General features: G+C 41.2%; 1 protein-coding gene across 1 annotated transcript in view; it reads left to right on the top strand.

Moving 5' to 3' along the window:
* Nucleotides 1-5,651: 5,651 nt before the first annotated feature.
* Nucleotides 5,652-14,175, top strand: part of HSPA4L (heat shock protein family A (Hsp70) member 4 like) — a 52,260-nt gene continuing 43,736 nt past the window's right edge. The window contains exon 1 of the mRNA XM_026014305.2: nt 5,652-6,389. Coding sequence (XP_025870090.1) covers nt 6,283-6,389 — 107 coding nt within the window. The 5' untranslated portion in view covers nt 5,652-6,282. The remainder of the gene's footprint in view (nt 6,390-14,175) is intronic.

The following is a 14,175-nucleotide window of genomic DNA, read 5'->3' as shown; positions in this document are numbered from 1 at the left end:
TGACCATAAATTTGTTTGAAATTATATATCCAGTAATTATAATGTGGTATGAAAATAGCTGATTTCTATTGGTGGAGAAAATCACATACTATTAATAGTACTGTGATTTGTGGGGTTCCTGGGTAGCTCACTTGGTTAAGTGTCCAGCTCTTGATTTCGGCTCAGGTCATGATCTCAACGGTTGTGGGATTGAGCCCTGTCAGGCTTCATGCTCAGTGTGAAGTCTGCATGAGTTTCTCTCTCTCCCTGTCTCTTCGCCCACTCTCTCAAATATTAAAACAAAACTTCTCTAAAATAAAATCTTTTTAAAAAATGCTACTGTGAGTTGTGTCTATGTTCATAATTGAAAGAAATGTTAAATTTTAGCTAAAGCTTAGTTCAAGACAATCCCACCTTAATTCTGTCTATGGATCCCTTGGGGAATGGGGATCCCATAGGTAAAGAACCCCTGTCCTAGAGCATTGTACTCATTTGCATACTCAAAGTTGGGTCTCTATGGGGATCCCTGGGTGGCTCAGCGGTTTAATGCCTGCCTTCGGCCCAGGGCATGATCCTGGATCCCAGGATGGAGTCCCACATTCGGCTCCCCGCATGGAGCCTGCTTCTCCCTCTGCCTGTCTCTCTCTCTCTCTGTCTCTCATTAATAAATAAAATCTTTAAAAAAAACAAAAACAAAGGGCAGCCTGGGTGGCTCAGCAATTTGGTGCCACCTTCGGTCCAGGGTGTGATCCTGGAGTCCTGGGATCAAGTACCACGGCGGGCTCCCTGCATGGAGCCTGCTTCTCCCTCTGCCTGTGTCTCTGCCTCTCTCTCGGTGTCTCTCATGAATAAATTTTAAAAATCTTTAAATAAAAAAAAAAAAGTTGGGTCTCTTGCTAATCTGTGTTCCCACTCATAGGAAAAGGGAAAAATCAGCAGGTGGAAGGGATTTTAATTAGGCAAGGTGGAAGTTGCACATGTTGAATATGCACATTGGTGAAATTTCAGTCACATGGCCATACTTAGTTATACAGAGGGTGAGAAATATAGTCTGCAGTTAAGCAGCCATGTGTATAAGACAAAATAATAGATTTTTTTTAAAGATTGTTTATTAATGAGAGAGACAGATAAGCAGAAACATGGGCAGAGGGAGAAGCAGGCTCCCTGCTGGGAGCCCAATGTGGGACTGGATCCCAGGACTCTGAGACCATGCCCTGAGCCAAAGGCAGATGCTCAACCACTGAGCCAACCAGGCATCCCCAAGATAATAGATTTTGAAGGGCAGCTGCCATAGTCTTCTAAGTGACCCTTGAGCATCCATTCTCACCTTGCTCTAATCCATCCTTAACATTGACACCAAAGTATTTTTTAAACTTTCAGTCTGATTATGTCAGTCTCCATCTACCTTAGTGTTTCTCAAACTGAAAAATTAAAACTGTTCCAGGACCAGTGAGACTCCTCAGGGTTCTAACAAAAATAACAAAATGTCTCTGGGATACTACTGTGACCCAGGGTACACAAAAATCCCACAATAAAAGTAGCCTTAGTTAAGATGAATTTATGGTCAAAATATTATAAATCATATGAGGAAATAAAGCACTGTGTGACAGAGTTGGTAGGTAAAACAATTAAAATTTAAAACAATCAAAATTAGCATTCAAGAACTAAAAATGTGATAAAAGAGACTATAAAATTAGAACATTTTAAATGATAGATTTTTTTAAAGGAAGAGAACTAATGATAACATACAGTATGAAAAAAACAGACAAGTTTGAAAATGAACATCTAAAAATGGTAGAGTCCTTGAGATTAAAAACAGATGGCAAAAAGAGGCAAAGAGTTATAGAGGTTAGAATAAAGAGACCAACACATTCTAATAGGAGATTCAAAAGAAACTGAAAAGAAGGTATGAGAAGCAATAATCAAATGAATAATGTCTGAGACCTCTCCAGAAGCTTAAAAAAAATAATTCTCAGGTTAACAAAACTATCTAAATACGTTTTTAGAAATCCATAACTAGGCACACCATAATTAAGCCACCAAATATCAGACAAAAAAACAAACCTATGACTTTCAAATAAACATTTAATCCTCTCAATAGTAATGGATAGTAATATTCAAATAAATATTTAGTCCTCTCAATAGTAATGGATACCAAAAGATAAGGGAAGGTAACTGACAAGAATTCCACACATGGCTAAATTCTTATTTAAAAATTAGGGTAAAGAAAGATTTTTCAGAGAATAACAAACAGGTTAGCATCCAGAGACCTTTATTTAAACAATTACTAAAGGAAAACAACCCAGAAGGAAGGAGTGGGATGCAATAAGCAACAAATTGGTAAACATATTGGTAAACCTAAATAAGCTTTGGCTAAAAGACTTTTTTTTGGTGGGGAAAGTGACTTAACTTGGTGAATTTGGGAATAATTTAGCTTCATCACTTCTCGTGGGAGCCTACAGACATTCTGGTCTAGGATTTTTACAGGGATAGGTCTCAGTGTGGAATTGGGTGTTTTACTATAACTAAATAAGCCTGCTTAATTCTAGGGTGCAGGAATTACAAGCCTATAAAACATATTTCTGTAATACCAGTTTTATCAGTAATAATGCTGATATTTTTATCTCTATTGCCTCCTAGCTCAGTTGTTCAAAAATTCAGATAGAGATTCAGCTAAAATGGTATCTAGAAGGAAATTTGTGGCTACAAATATATGTATTAGAAAACAAAGATTGGGGCAGCCCCGGTGGCTCAGCGGTTTAGCGCCGCCTGCAGCCCAGGGCGTGATCCTGGAGACCGGGATCGGGTCCTGCGTCGGGCTTCCTGCATGGAGCGCGCTTCTCCCTCTGCCTCTCTCTCTCTCTGAATGAATGAATAAATAAATCTTAAAAAAAAAAAAAAGACTGAAAACCAATGAGCTAGGTGTTAAACTCCGGAGATTAGAAAAAGAACAAAGTAAACATAAAAATATAGAAGGAAATAATAAAGAGCAGATGAATTAGAAAACAAAGACATAATAAAGAAGGCAAGAAAACCAAAAGCTGTTCTTCTAACAAAGCACTAGTAATAGGAAGCAAGAAAAAAAGATTCAAATAAATAATATTAAGAATGAAAACGTGGATATGTAACTACCAAGAGTCTCAAAACTCATAAGTGAATAATCAACTTTATGCCGACAAATGTGAAAACTTAGATGAAATGACAAAATGTCACTAAAAATACAAATCAATATTGGTTCAAGAAATAATAGAAAACATAGACTATAACCACTAAAGAAACTTAATCAGGGTCATAAATCTTATAAGCTCCAAGTCAAGATGTGTATAGGCTTATTTTACCAAAACATTGCCAGCGAAGAGAAAAAAGGAAATTTCTCAACTTCTATGAGGTCTATATAATCCTGGTATCAAGAAGATCAATAAAGAAAGGAAAATTTAATCTTACTTATAAATATAAATGTAAACATTCTAAATAAAATAATCAAAAGCCAAATCCAATATATCTAAAAATAATCAGAATGTCATGGCCTAACTGGTTTATCTCAGAAACACAAGGATATTAGAAAAATCTATTAGTATTCACCACATTAATAGATTAAGGGAGAAGAAAAAGGTCATTCCAATAGACAAATAACATTTGTTAAGTTTCAATGTCCACTTAGAAAAAACTTAGCAAACTAGAGGATAATTTTAACTTCTTACATCATAAACAGAAGTATTTAATGTTAGGCACAAGACAAAGATGCTCATCCCTCCGGCTCATATTCAACATATTCAGGAGTTTGGGCAACATGAGAAAAAACAAGAAGTGGAAGGATTAAAGAAGAAATTAGTTATTTCTCAGGCCTTATGGTTCTATGCACAGAAAACCGAAGAAACTCTACAAATACTAGTATTTATGAGAGTGCAGCAAGGTAGCTGTTTACATGGCTCAATGTAAATAAATATAATTTCTATATTCTAGCAGCAGTTAGACAGAACTACCATGTTTTGGCCTTTTCAGTGCCTAACTAGGCACTATTGTTAGGCTTACATTATTTCATCATAGAGTATAGTAGGTATATTTGTCATCATTTTCACAGACTTTGAACCTGGGACTTGGTGAATTAAGTAATTTGGCAAAGGTCATGCTGCTGTAAATTGGGTGAGCCTGGGACTACAACCGAAGTCTATGTGACCCCAAAGCTTGCCATGCTTTTAGCCACTAGATACTATGTTTTCCTCCCAGTAATTGTAAAGAATGTGATGCTAACCCCTTGCTGCTGACCCCAACTGTTTCTTTTTATTCTTAATATTCTTAAGTGTTCTTTAATAGAAAAATTATTCTCACACCCTCAAATTTTACAGCCAATAAGCATAGATAAATAAATGGGCCTGGGAGAGATTCAGGATAATTCTGGGGGGAAAAAAAAATCTAGAGAGCGGCGGGCTCAAAAGGATGACAGAGATAACTGAGGAGGAAAGGTAGAAGCCACGAGACGCCCAGTAGGCCTGGGGGCCCAGGGTTCCAGCGGGGGCGGCGGTGCCCAATCCCTGCTCCGCTCACGCACTGCCTGCTGGGAGGCCCCTCCACCCAGGCTGGCCCCGTCCCAGGGGCCGGAGGACCGAGGGCCGCACCGACCCGGAGCTCCGCGTCTTCCTGGGTGCTTGTGAGGCGGGGAGAGAGATGAGGTTCTTCACGACAGGAAGTCTGGAGTCCAGAGCCTCCTACCATTCTGCCCAGGGTCCTTGGTGTTAGCCCGGAGAATGGATTTCACGTCACTCCTAGCCTCCGCCGCAGGGGCTATCATCACGTTCGCCGCCGCTGCTGTTGCCGCTTTGCTGGTAGCAAAAAGTCTAAGTTCTTTTAGGAAGAGAACGAGCACGGACGACGGGAGTAGTAAAGAAGTCCACTTTCAGGCGGAAACAAAGAGGCGGCAGGAGACACACAAAGAATCGGGTGGGACGGCCGGGGCGACACTGGAAGCGCTGGGAGAGAGGGAACGGGAAGCCCACGAAGACGTGACCAAGGGGGAACGGGACGGCGCAACTCGGTAAGCGGACACCCTCGGTCGGCTCCAGGGCACACAGCAGGTGCGGGTCAGGAGAAGGCCGGCGGCCGGGCCACGCTGCGGCGGCGGCGGGAGGCAGGCACAGGCGGCCCGGGAGGGTCGCAGCGACACAGCCCCGCGGCCTGCGGCCGACCGCGCGTGAGCGGGAGCGCCCGAGGCTGCCTCTAACGTGAGGCCGCACGGAGGGAAACTTGTCCGCGTGCTCTCGTCTCCCGACGCTGGTTGTGCAGCGTCGCAGGGCCTCGTAAAGGAGAAAACAGAACCCCTGGAATGTGTCCGGCTTCCACACGGGGCACTGCGGCCAGTGATATGAACCGGGCCCACAGGGCTCCCTTCCCCGGGAACGGCGGCGCCCCTGCAGGCGAGGCGAGGCGAGGCGAGGCGAGGCGAGGCCGCCACGCGGCACAATGGGCGCCACCTCACAGAGCCGGGCGCGGCGGGCGGGCGGGCGGCAGGACCGCGCGGTCAAAGTGCGAGCGCCCCGGCAGGCGGCACATGGGCCCCTCGGGGCGGCGAGGCCGGCGGGTGGGTGCGGCGGCAGCGGGGCGGCCCGTGAGCGGGAGGGCGGACGCGGCCAGCCCAGCGCCTGCCGGCCTCGGCGGCGGCCCGGCGCTGTGCCCGCGTGACCCCGGGGGGCCCCAAACAGCCCGACCGCGGCGCGCGCGCGGGGCCGCCCGCCGCCCGCCTCTCACCTCAGCCGCCCGCCCGCCCGGCCGCTCTCACCTCAGCCGGCCGCACTTCTCCCAGCCGCCGCGCGATGGCGAGCCAACGGCCTTCGCCTGCCGTCCTCTCCTCCCGGGTCCTCCCCGCTCCGCCTCTCCCTCCCACCCCGCGGCTGGCTCGGCCGCCTCCATCTTCCAGATCTTTCTCGAACCCTCAGCTCGTCGGGCAGCCGTTGCCCGAGCACTGACGGAAGCGGCCGAAGTCGAGGCGTGGAGCGGCCTCGGGCGCAGAGCGGCCGCTCGCGCACCTCCCCGGCGGCCGAGCGCGCAGGCGCAGAGCCCCGTAACTGCCGGTTGGAGGCGGTCGAGCCGCAGTGGGGAGAGAGCGAGGCGGCGGAGGCAGCGGCGCCGGAGGCCTCCATCTCCTCCGCTGCTCCCGGACGCGCTGCCCTAGATTGACTGCGTAGCGACTTGGGGTCACCTCTCTTCGCTTCTCGTAGGAGCCCCAATTCCTGGAGCAGCAGCTCAGAGAAGGACGCGGTTCCCGCGCGGGAGGCTCCAGCGCAAGTACCCCGACCACCGGGCGGCGGGATGTCTGTGGTTGGCATTGACCTCGGCTTTCTCAACTGCTACATCGCCGTAGCAAGGAGCGGCGGCATCGAGACCATCGCCAATGAGTACAGCGACAGGTGTACCCCGTAAGTGCCTTGGTCGGTCACAACCCCGACCCTCCGCGGGTCCTGCCTGCTGGTTTCTGCCGCTGCGCGCCGAACCTTGTGATGACAGGTGCAGTCCATCAGCTGCAGTCTCTAGGGACCGCTGGTTGGCGGGCCCAGGTGGGAGCCGGACTTGGTCGCCCTGCAAAGCTGCTTTTCCTTAAAGGACGGGGGACTCCACTCTGATAGTTTGCGCATCTCCTTTCTGGACCCACACACGCCCACATCTGTTCCCCGGCCGGCCTGTTTTAGTTTTCGGAGGGTGGGGGGCAGTCGGTGCAGACAGAACCACCTCGATACCCTGAACAAATCTCTAAAAAGACGTGTGGTTAACCTCCCGTGGAGCTTGCGTGGGATTATCGGTCGCGGGCGGGTGTCTCCCATCAGCTGAGTGAAGAATTTTTCCTTTTGCCCTTCCTCCCTTGCCCATCTCTCTGTGCGTGACAGCTTTCAGAAAAGTAAGAAATGAGAGCGTAGACTGCACACCTCAGAAGATGAGTCGCAGGTTTATCTGGTCCGAAAGCCTTTTTTGGGGGGTGGGGTGGCGGGGGGATAAATTGTTGAGGTGTCCGGGGTTTTACCCCAGTGTCCTTGAAAATTCGAGGTAATGGGACTGGTTTCCAGTGGCGTATATGAATGATGCATTACTAGGGAAGGAGTCGGGGATGGGAGTTGTTGGCCTCCTGTATTGTACTGGTAATGTACGTCCATTAATGGAAAGTGGTGCAGCCAGACCCTAGCAAAAGCGAATTTCTGCAGAATGAATTATAGAAGCATCAGAGGCCGCTGCCCTGTATAAACATGACTGTGGAGTGATTCTTTTATGAACACTTAATGAAAGACTCAGGAGTGGCATTATGTCATGGAAACATGTTTCCACACGTTCCATTGTTTCTCTGGTCTGGGAAGTTTGTTGGCAGAGAATGAGTAGACAAAGAGTAATTAAGACAGGTTTATGATAAACTAGCCTTTTATTGTGAGCTCCTGTTACCGGTTATTTTGTGAACAACTGTTCGTGGCTTAACTTGCTGTGGACAAGTAACGAAACATCTCGTTTTGAGCTTTAGATGGCCCAAAATATAATTACATAAATATGAAACTTAATTTTAAGATCAGTGTTAGGCCAAATTATAAAATTACTACGAGTTTATGAATAATTTTAAAAGATGTTGAGATGTTGAGTAACTTACTTGAAGCAGTCTGTGCTTTGGTTTCTTTCAAAGAATATTCTGGAAGGTTTTATAACACCTTTTTCTAGATACGTACATTCTGTTGAAATTTTGCATGTTTAAATTCTCAAATACGAGCAGGGGTCAGTTAATCGTCATAGTACTGTTAGAAGTTTTGCTTCAGGTCTTTTTCCAGCCTTTATACACAATGAAAGGCTGAAGCAGTAATTGTGAACTGTTTTTATGACTTTGTCTGCAAGATCTGTTTGAAGCCCCCACAAGATACAGGCTGCCAGAAAAGAACCGGTAAATTCCATTGTCCTCTTTCAGCAGAACAGAGGTTAATGGAGGCAGTCTCTGCCTTCAGGGACTTAACCCATGGAAAAAAAAAAAGAGGGGTAGGATGGACATTCCTCTAATCCTTAAAGCCTTATCCGAAAAGATCAGAAACAGAACTGTATGACCGATACTGCATTTCCGGGCTCAGAAGTCTTAGTAGTGAGTCCATGACTCTTTAAAGAACCTGGCCAGACTTACAGAGAGTTCTTTAAAAATTAGGCTTCTCATTTTCATGTTCTAGAAGTCTCTGTTACCATTCCTACACACTTTGGCTAATTCTACGCACGTTGGCTAATTCTCTGTGGCTGAGACCGAATATATTTCTGATCTGTATGTAGCCACTAATACCTAGATTTAATGAACTTAATCCAAATTAGAAAACTGCTAAAGTGGGAGTGTTGTATTCTTACTTAGCTTGCATCAGCAACTCTGCCCTCCTTTTCGTGGATGTGTACTGTTATTTATTGTAGGATCTTTTATTGCTTCACTGTAGTCGGTTCTTACACTGTATTTTGTGGAGCTTAAATTATTGAGTGAAAACAGCTTTTCCAGATCCCTGGACCTTTGTTTATAGAATGCATATCTTGGAAAAAGTGTTACTATTAGAGAACTAGTAACCTTTCTAATCTTGGAAAAAGTGTAACTATTAGAGAACTTGTAACCTTTCTAATATACCACAGTATTTAATGATACATATTTTAACTAGCTTTCAAAACTTTTTTTCCCTGTTCCAGTGACTGACATCAAGGCAATAAGACCTAGGTATTTCCCAATACTTGGTAAAAAGACCTTGTGGAAAGAGGAAGGAAATGTTCCATTTAGTTGGCTTTGGCATTTATACTTTTTAATGTTTCATTCCTTAACATACTTGATTATACATGGGAAGCTCTGGTGTATAAACCAAGGACTATTTAATGAAAAGATACTGGCTTAAGTTTTGGGCTTACAGTTAAGGGACCAAGAACAAGCAATTTAACCTATTCTTCAGATTTCCCTTCCGTAAAGTTGGAAGGCTTGTCCTAGCTGCTCTTCTCCTCTCATGCATAAATGGAAGAGGGAGAAGGAAATGAACATGCATAAGCTGGGGGGGTGGGGGTGAATGGGTGACGGGCACTGAGGAGGGCACTTGACGAGATGAGCACTGGGTGTTATTCTGTATGTTGGCAAATTGAACACCAATAAAAAATAAATTTATTATTTAAAAAAATGCATAAGCTGAAGAGGAAAAAAATTAATTTCAGAACATTTTCTTATTTAAAAGAATTGTACATGTTCATTATTTAATGTAGGCACATTAAAAGATGAAAGTAAAAACTTAATTCTCCATCCAGAAATAAAACTTCCAGGTGGTTTTCTCTGTGTTTCAGTGATAGATTATACTTTATATTTATAGTCTGTTTGGTAGCCTCTATGTAATACATTCTTTTATACCATTAGTTTCATTGTTTAATCCCATCCCTTCTTGGATAGTCAGGTGGTTTACATTTTTTATAAGCCATACTGCAATAACTGCCTTAGTAACTTAATTTTGACCCTTAATTCCTTCAAATAAATTCTTAGAAAACTGAGTAGGCACATTTTTGGATAAGTTCCTATTCTTCACTTAAGTATAGATGTGGGGATTGGAATTTCCATCCCAGGCTTAATTATATTAAAGTGATTAGTTTCATACATGGGAAAAGAAAACTGTAGCCAAGAACCTTCTTTCAGTGTTAGACTAAAGCATGTGATCAGCTAAAACATGCTGCTTTTGTTGATCATAGTGATTGCTATGTGACGAGTGTTGTGCTTCGTTGTTATACATACTACATCAGTTCTGTGAGTTGGGTAATACTAGCTTTTTTCAGAAGCTTAAAGCAAACTTCAGCGTTTTGACCAAGAACTTGTAAGCGATTAAACTGATTCAATTTCAGGCCTCTTTTACCCCAGAACCCCAATGTCCTTCCATTATCCATTGGTATAAGGATGATATATCCACATTAGGTTAATAAGGATATAACAATCAAAGGAACAAATTATCTGGCTGAGAAGCATCTTTGCTCTAGTATCAATAAATTCATCTGGTTTTTTTTTTTTTTTTTACTAGTTTCCAAGAAATACTATTTTAAAAATCAATAAATTCATCTGGTTTTTTTTACTAGTTTCCAAGAAATACTATTTTAAAATGTTTTAATATGCTTTTAAGTTATTTTAAGAACATGAAAAAAATTCATAAAAATACATACCAAAACAAAACAGGTTAGTATAACTTTATGGAGGAAAGCAGTGTGGAAGGCTATAAACTACAAACTGCATATTTCTTGTAGGTAGATTAGGGGAGGTGTGCTTATAATACGTAGTCTGTAATGTTTTGAATTTCTATGAACATATTTTACAATAAGGAAAATGGGTTTTCTAAGTGAATGTATTTCAAGAGATTTTTCTTAGGTGTATTTTATCAAAGTTCTGTATGATCAGACTTAGTATTCAGTTCTCTGGTTTTCTGTGTTCATTTTTCCCTATTTCTTTACCTGTGTTTGAAAAATCTGAAAATATGGGAATAGATTATTTATACATTACATTGGGATGTCCTCTTCAGTGCACACAGGTAGAAATCACTTATTTTGGGGTATTAAAAACAAACCTTTTTATACATAGGAAATGCCAACTCTGGAGGTTAATAGTGGCTATAGTTGGGTAGGAGCAGTTTTTATGGTAATAGCAGTTGGAGGGTAGGAGAGGAGGCTTTTACATTTTAGTTGAATATTCTTTGTACCGTATGAATTGGCTTTGTGTATTTTATTATGAGCTTTTGTTAAACTTTGATTTAAAATATTTTAAATACAAATGGGAAAGTAAATCTCTGGCCCTTCCCAACCACCTTGTAGACTTTAATGTGTGTGTTTCTAGTTTTATGCAAGTGTACGTGTCATAACTTGGATGTTTTCCTATTTGTTTTAACGAAAGTAGAATTACGTTATATATATTTTGTAACTTTTTTTCAAAATATATTGTGGACATCTTAAACTTGTGGGTATGGTTCTAATTTACTTCATTTTTAAATTTTATTTTTTTAATTTAAATTTCAGTTAACACACATTGTAATATTAGTTTAATGTATACATTTTAGTGATTCAGCACTTATATACAGCACCCAGTGCTCATCACAAGTACACTCCATAATCCTGATCACCTGATTTAACCTACCTCCCACCCACCTCCCCTTTGGTAACCATCAGTTTGTTCTCTGTAGTTAAGAGTCTGTTTCTTGGTTTGCCTCTTTTTCTTTATTTCCCTATACTCATTTTGTTTTGTTTCTTAAATTCCATATACAAGTGAAATACGGTATTTGTCTTTCTCTGACTTATTTCGCTTAGCATAATACCCTATAGCTCCTTTGGGTAAATCCAGCAGTTGCTGGATCATAGGGTAGTTCTATTTTTAACTTTTTAAGGATCTTCAATACTGTTCTCCAGCGTGGCTGCACCAGTTTGCATTCCTACCAACAGAACAAGACGGCTCCCCTTTCTCCACATTTTCGCCAACACCTGTTGTTTCTTGTGTTGATTTTAGCCTTTCTGACCTAATTGATCTCATTTATTTAAATGGTTGAACAGTATTCCATTGAAAGATGCACTATTAGTGGCCATTTCAAATTATTATTTTGCTATTGACAAAAACAAAGATTCAATGAATACTTTTGCTGCTTTTTTTAATTGTGCTGAGAGGAGTGAAAAGGCTCACACATTAGCATGGCCAAAGCTAGGAGTATAAAATATTTTAGTATGAATATTTTCTGTGATAAAATAAAATCTTTATTTTTTAAACACAATTGATCTTTAGTTATTGCCTTGAATTTGTGGGTGAGAAATTCTGAAAAGTTTCTAGAAGACAAGGGAATGATAAGTACAAGTTACATATTATCTATTGTGAGTTTAAGGTGTTTAACATGCTTTTGGTAGTCTTTAGTATGTGGTCACTACAAAAATTAATACATAGCTGTGTTCTGATAAAGCTTTTATATAAATAGGTGGCAAATGGCAATTTGCAGACCCCTTGTCTAGGCAGTCATAATCAAAAGAACTTTAAAATTATTGTGCATTGTTACTGGAATTTGACCTGTTGAATTTTAAAATAACCAGCTTTTCAAATAATGTATCAGTTAAATACGTCTAAATTAATATAACTAAGCAGCTTTTTATATGTGTCTACCTATGTACAGTTGATTCTTGCACAACATGGGTTTGAACTGTGCGGGTCCACTTACATGTGGATTTTTTTTCTTTTATAAATACAGTACACTACTGTTAGTATGTTTCTCTTAACACTTCTTTTTGTCTAGCTTAACATAAGAACACAGCATACAATAGGTATAACACAAAATATGTGTTGATCAACTGTTCTCAGTAAGGCTTCTGGTCCGCAGTAGGCTATTAGTAGTTACGTGTGAAGTCAAAAATTATACGTGGATTTTCTTCTCTGCAAGGATTCATCACCCCTAACTCCCTCATTTTTCAAGGTTCAACTGTGTGTGATTTCTGTTAATAGTTTCAAGTTGTGAACCAATTTATGAATTAGGCATGTTTATTAAAAGCGTTTAGAAAGTCTTAAAAGAGATTTTTATTTTTTATGTGTTAAAAAGTTTTATCCATTGTCCATACTGAAAGACTGGAAAGTTTTTATTATTACTAAATCATATATGCCTAAAAGAAGTCTTATTTTTGGGAACGCCTGGGTGGCTCAGTCAGTTAAGTGGCTGATTCTTGATTTTGGCTCAGGTCCTGTTCTCAGAGCCCTAGGATGGAACCCTCTGTCCAGCTCCACTCTCATCTGGGTACTTGAGGATTTGTTCTGCCCCTCCCTCGTGCATGCACACATTCTCTCTCTTCTCTCTCTCAAATCTTAAAGAAAAAAAAAGTCTTATTTTTCTAAGTAGCAAGCTAGAAAGCAAATGGCAACCATAAGTCTTCTTGAGAACATTCCTCCCCCCACTTCTTGTAGGGCAATTTTTTTCCAGATAGTTAACCTTGAGAAATAATAACCATATATTTTCTTTACTTCAGAACTTTTCAGATCCATTGTTTATAGGCATTGAAACACTCCCAGGAAAGAATGTTTTCCCCAACTTATTTGAATCTCCAAGGAATAGTCCATAGAACAGTATTTGGAAAGTGATGCTATATATAAGGCAGTGGTTCTCAGTTGGAGATTTTGCCCCTTAGGGCACATGTGACAATATCTAAAGATACATTTTTGGTTGTCACTCTGGGGATAAGGAGTGGGGGGAGTGCTCCTGGCATCGTTCACCCCCTGGTTTAAACCAGTTGATTGCCCTCTCATATCATCGTTAATTCAGTTATAATTAGTATTGACTTGATAACACAAGAGGTTATAAATAGTAATTGTGATCTTATGGAAACTGGAAAGGGAAAGCTGAAAAATTTTTAAATAGGGTTATTTTTAAAATGAAAGTGGTAAAATCAAGAGGCTTTGAATCCTTAGTGGAGACTGACAAAGAAGTGAACAAATTTAAAGAGTACTGACCTGTTAGGTGAGAAATCTCATAGTTTTGGCAATAGTGTTTTCTCCAACCTGATAGTGCTTGTCTTACAAAAAAAAATTTTTTTTTGAAAATAAGTTTTAAGGGAAAATACAAATACAGGGGTTTTTTTTGTTTGTTTTTTTGTTTTTTTGAGAAAGAGTGTGTGCATACAGCAAGAGGTAGGGGCAAGTGAGAATCTTAAGTGGACTCCCCACTGAGGGCGGAGTACAACATGGAAGACTGAGATCATGACTTGAGCCAAAATCAGGAGTCAGATGCTTAACCGACTGAGTCACCCAGGTGCCCCAGAATATAGCTTTCTAAAGCTAATACCTGTCGTTTGATTTTTATACCCTTCCTCTACCGACAGTGACATAGAACATATAGAAGTTTTGTTTGTTTAGAATTTTTGTGGCATTCTCTGACAATCTGGGATTACCACTGTGGCAGCAATATCAGATTGGAAATTACAGATTTAAACTGCATTGTAAACCCTTTCTTTTGTTTTTAGGTATAAAATGGAATTTCTAAATATTATTTGAAATAAAGTATGGAAAGTATAAGACAAATGGATTATGCAGTGTACATTTGGGTCAATTATTGAATATCCTTTTTATAAAAACTTTTATGTCAGCCTAAAAGTACAGTATAATGTGTTTATTTCCCTTGGTGTTAGCAAAGTCAGGTAAAAGTTTTGAGAGATGCTTAGGTATTTTGATTATTCTGAAGGTACTTAGAA

This window comes from Vulpes vulpes, chromosome 4 (assembly GCF_048418805.1).
Source record: "Vulpes vulpes isolate BD-2025 chromosome 4, VulVul3, whole genome shotgun sequence".
NCBI lineage: Eukaryota > Metazoa > Chordata > Mammalia > Carnivora > Canidae > Vulpes > Vulpes vulpes.
Note: the sequence above shows the minus strand (reverse complement) of the source record. Positions and strands in the feature narration are given on the sequence as shown.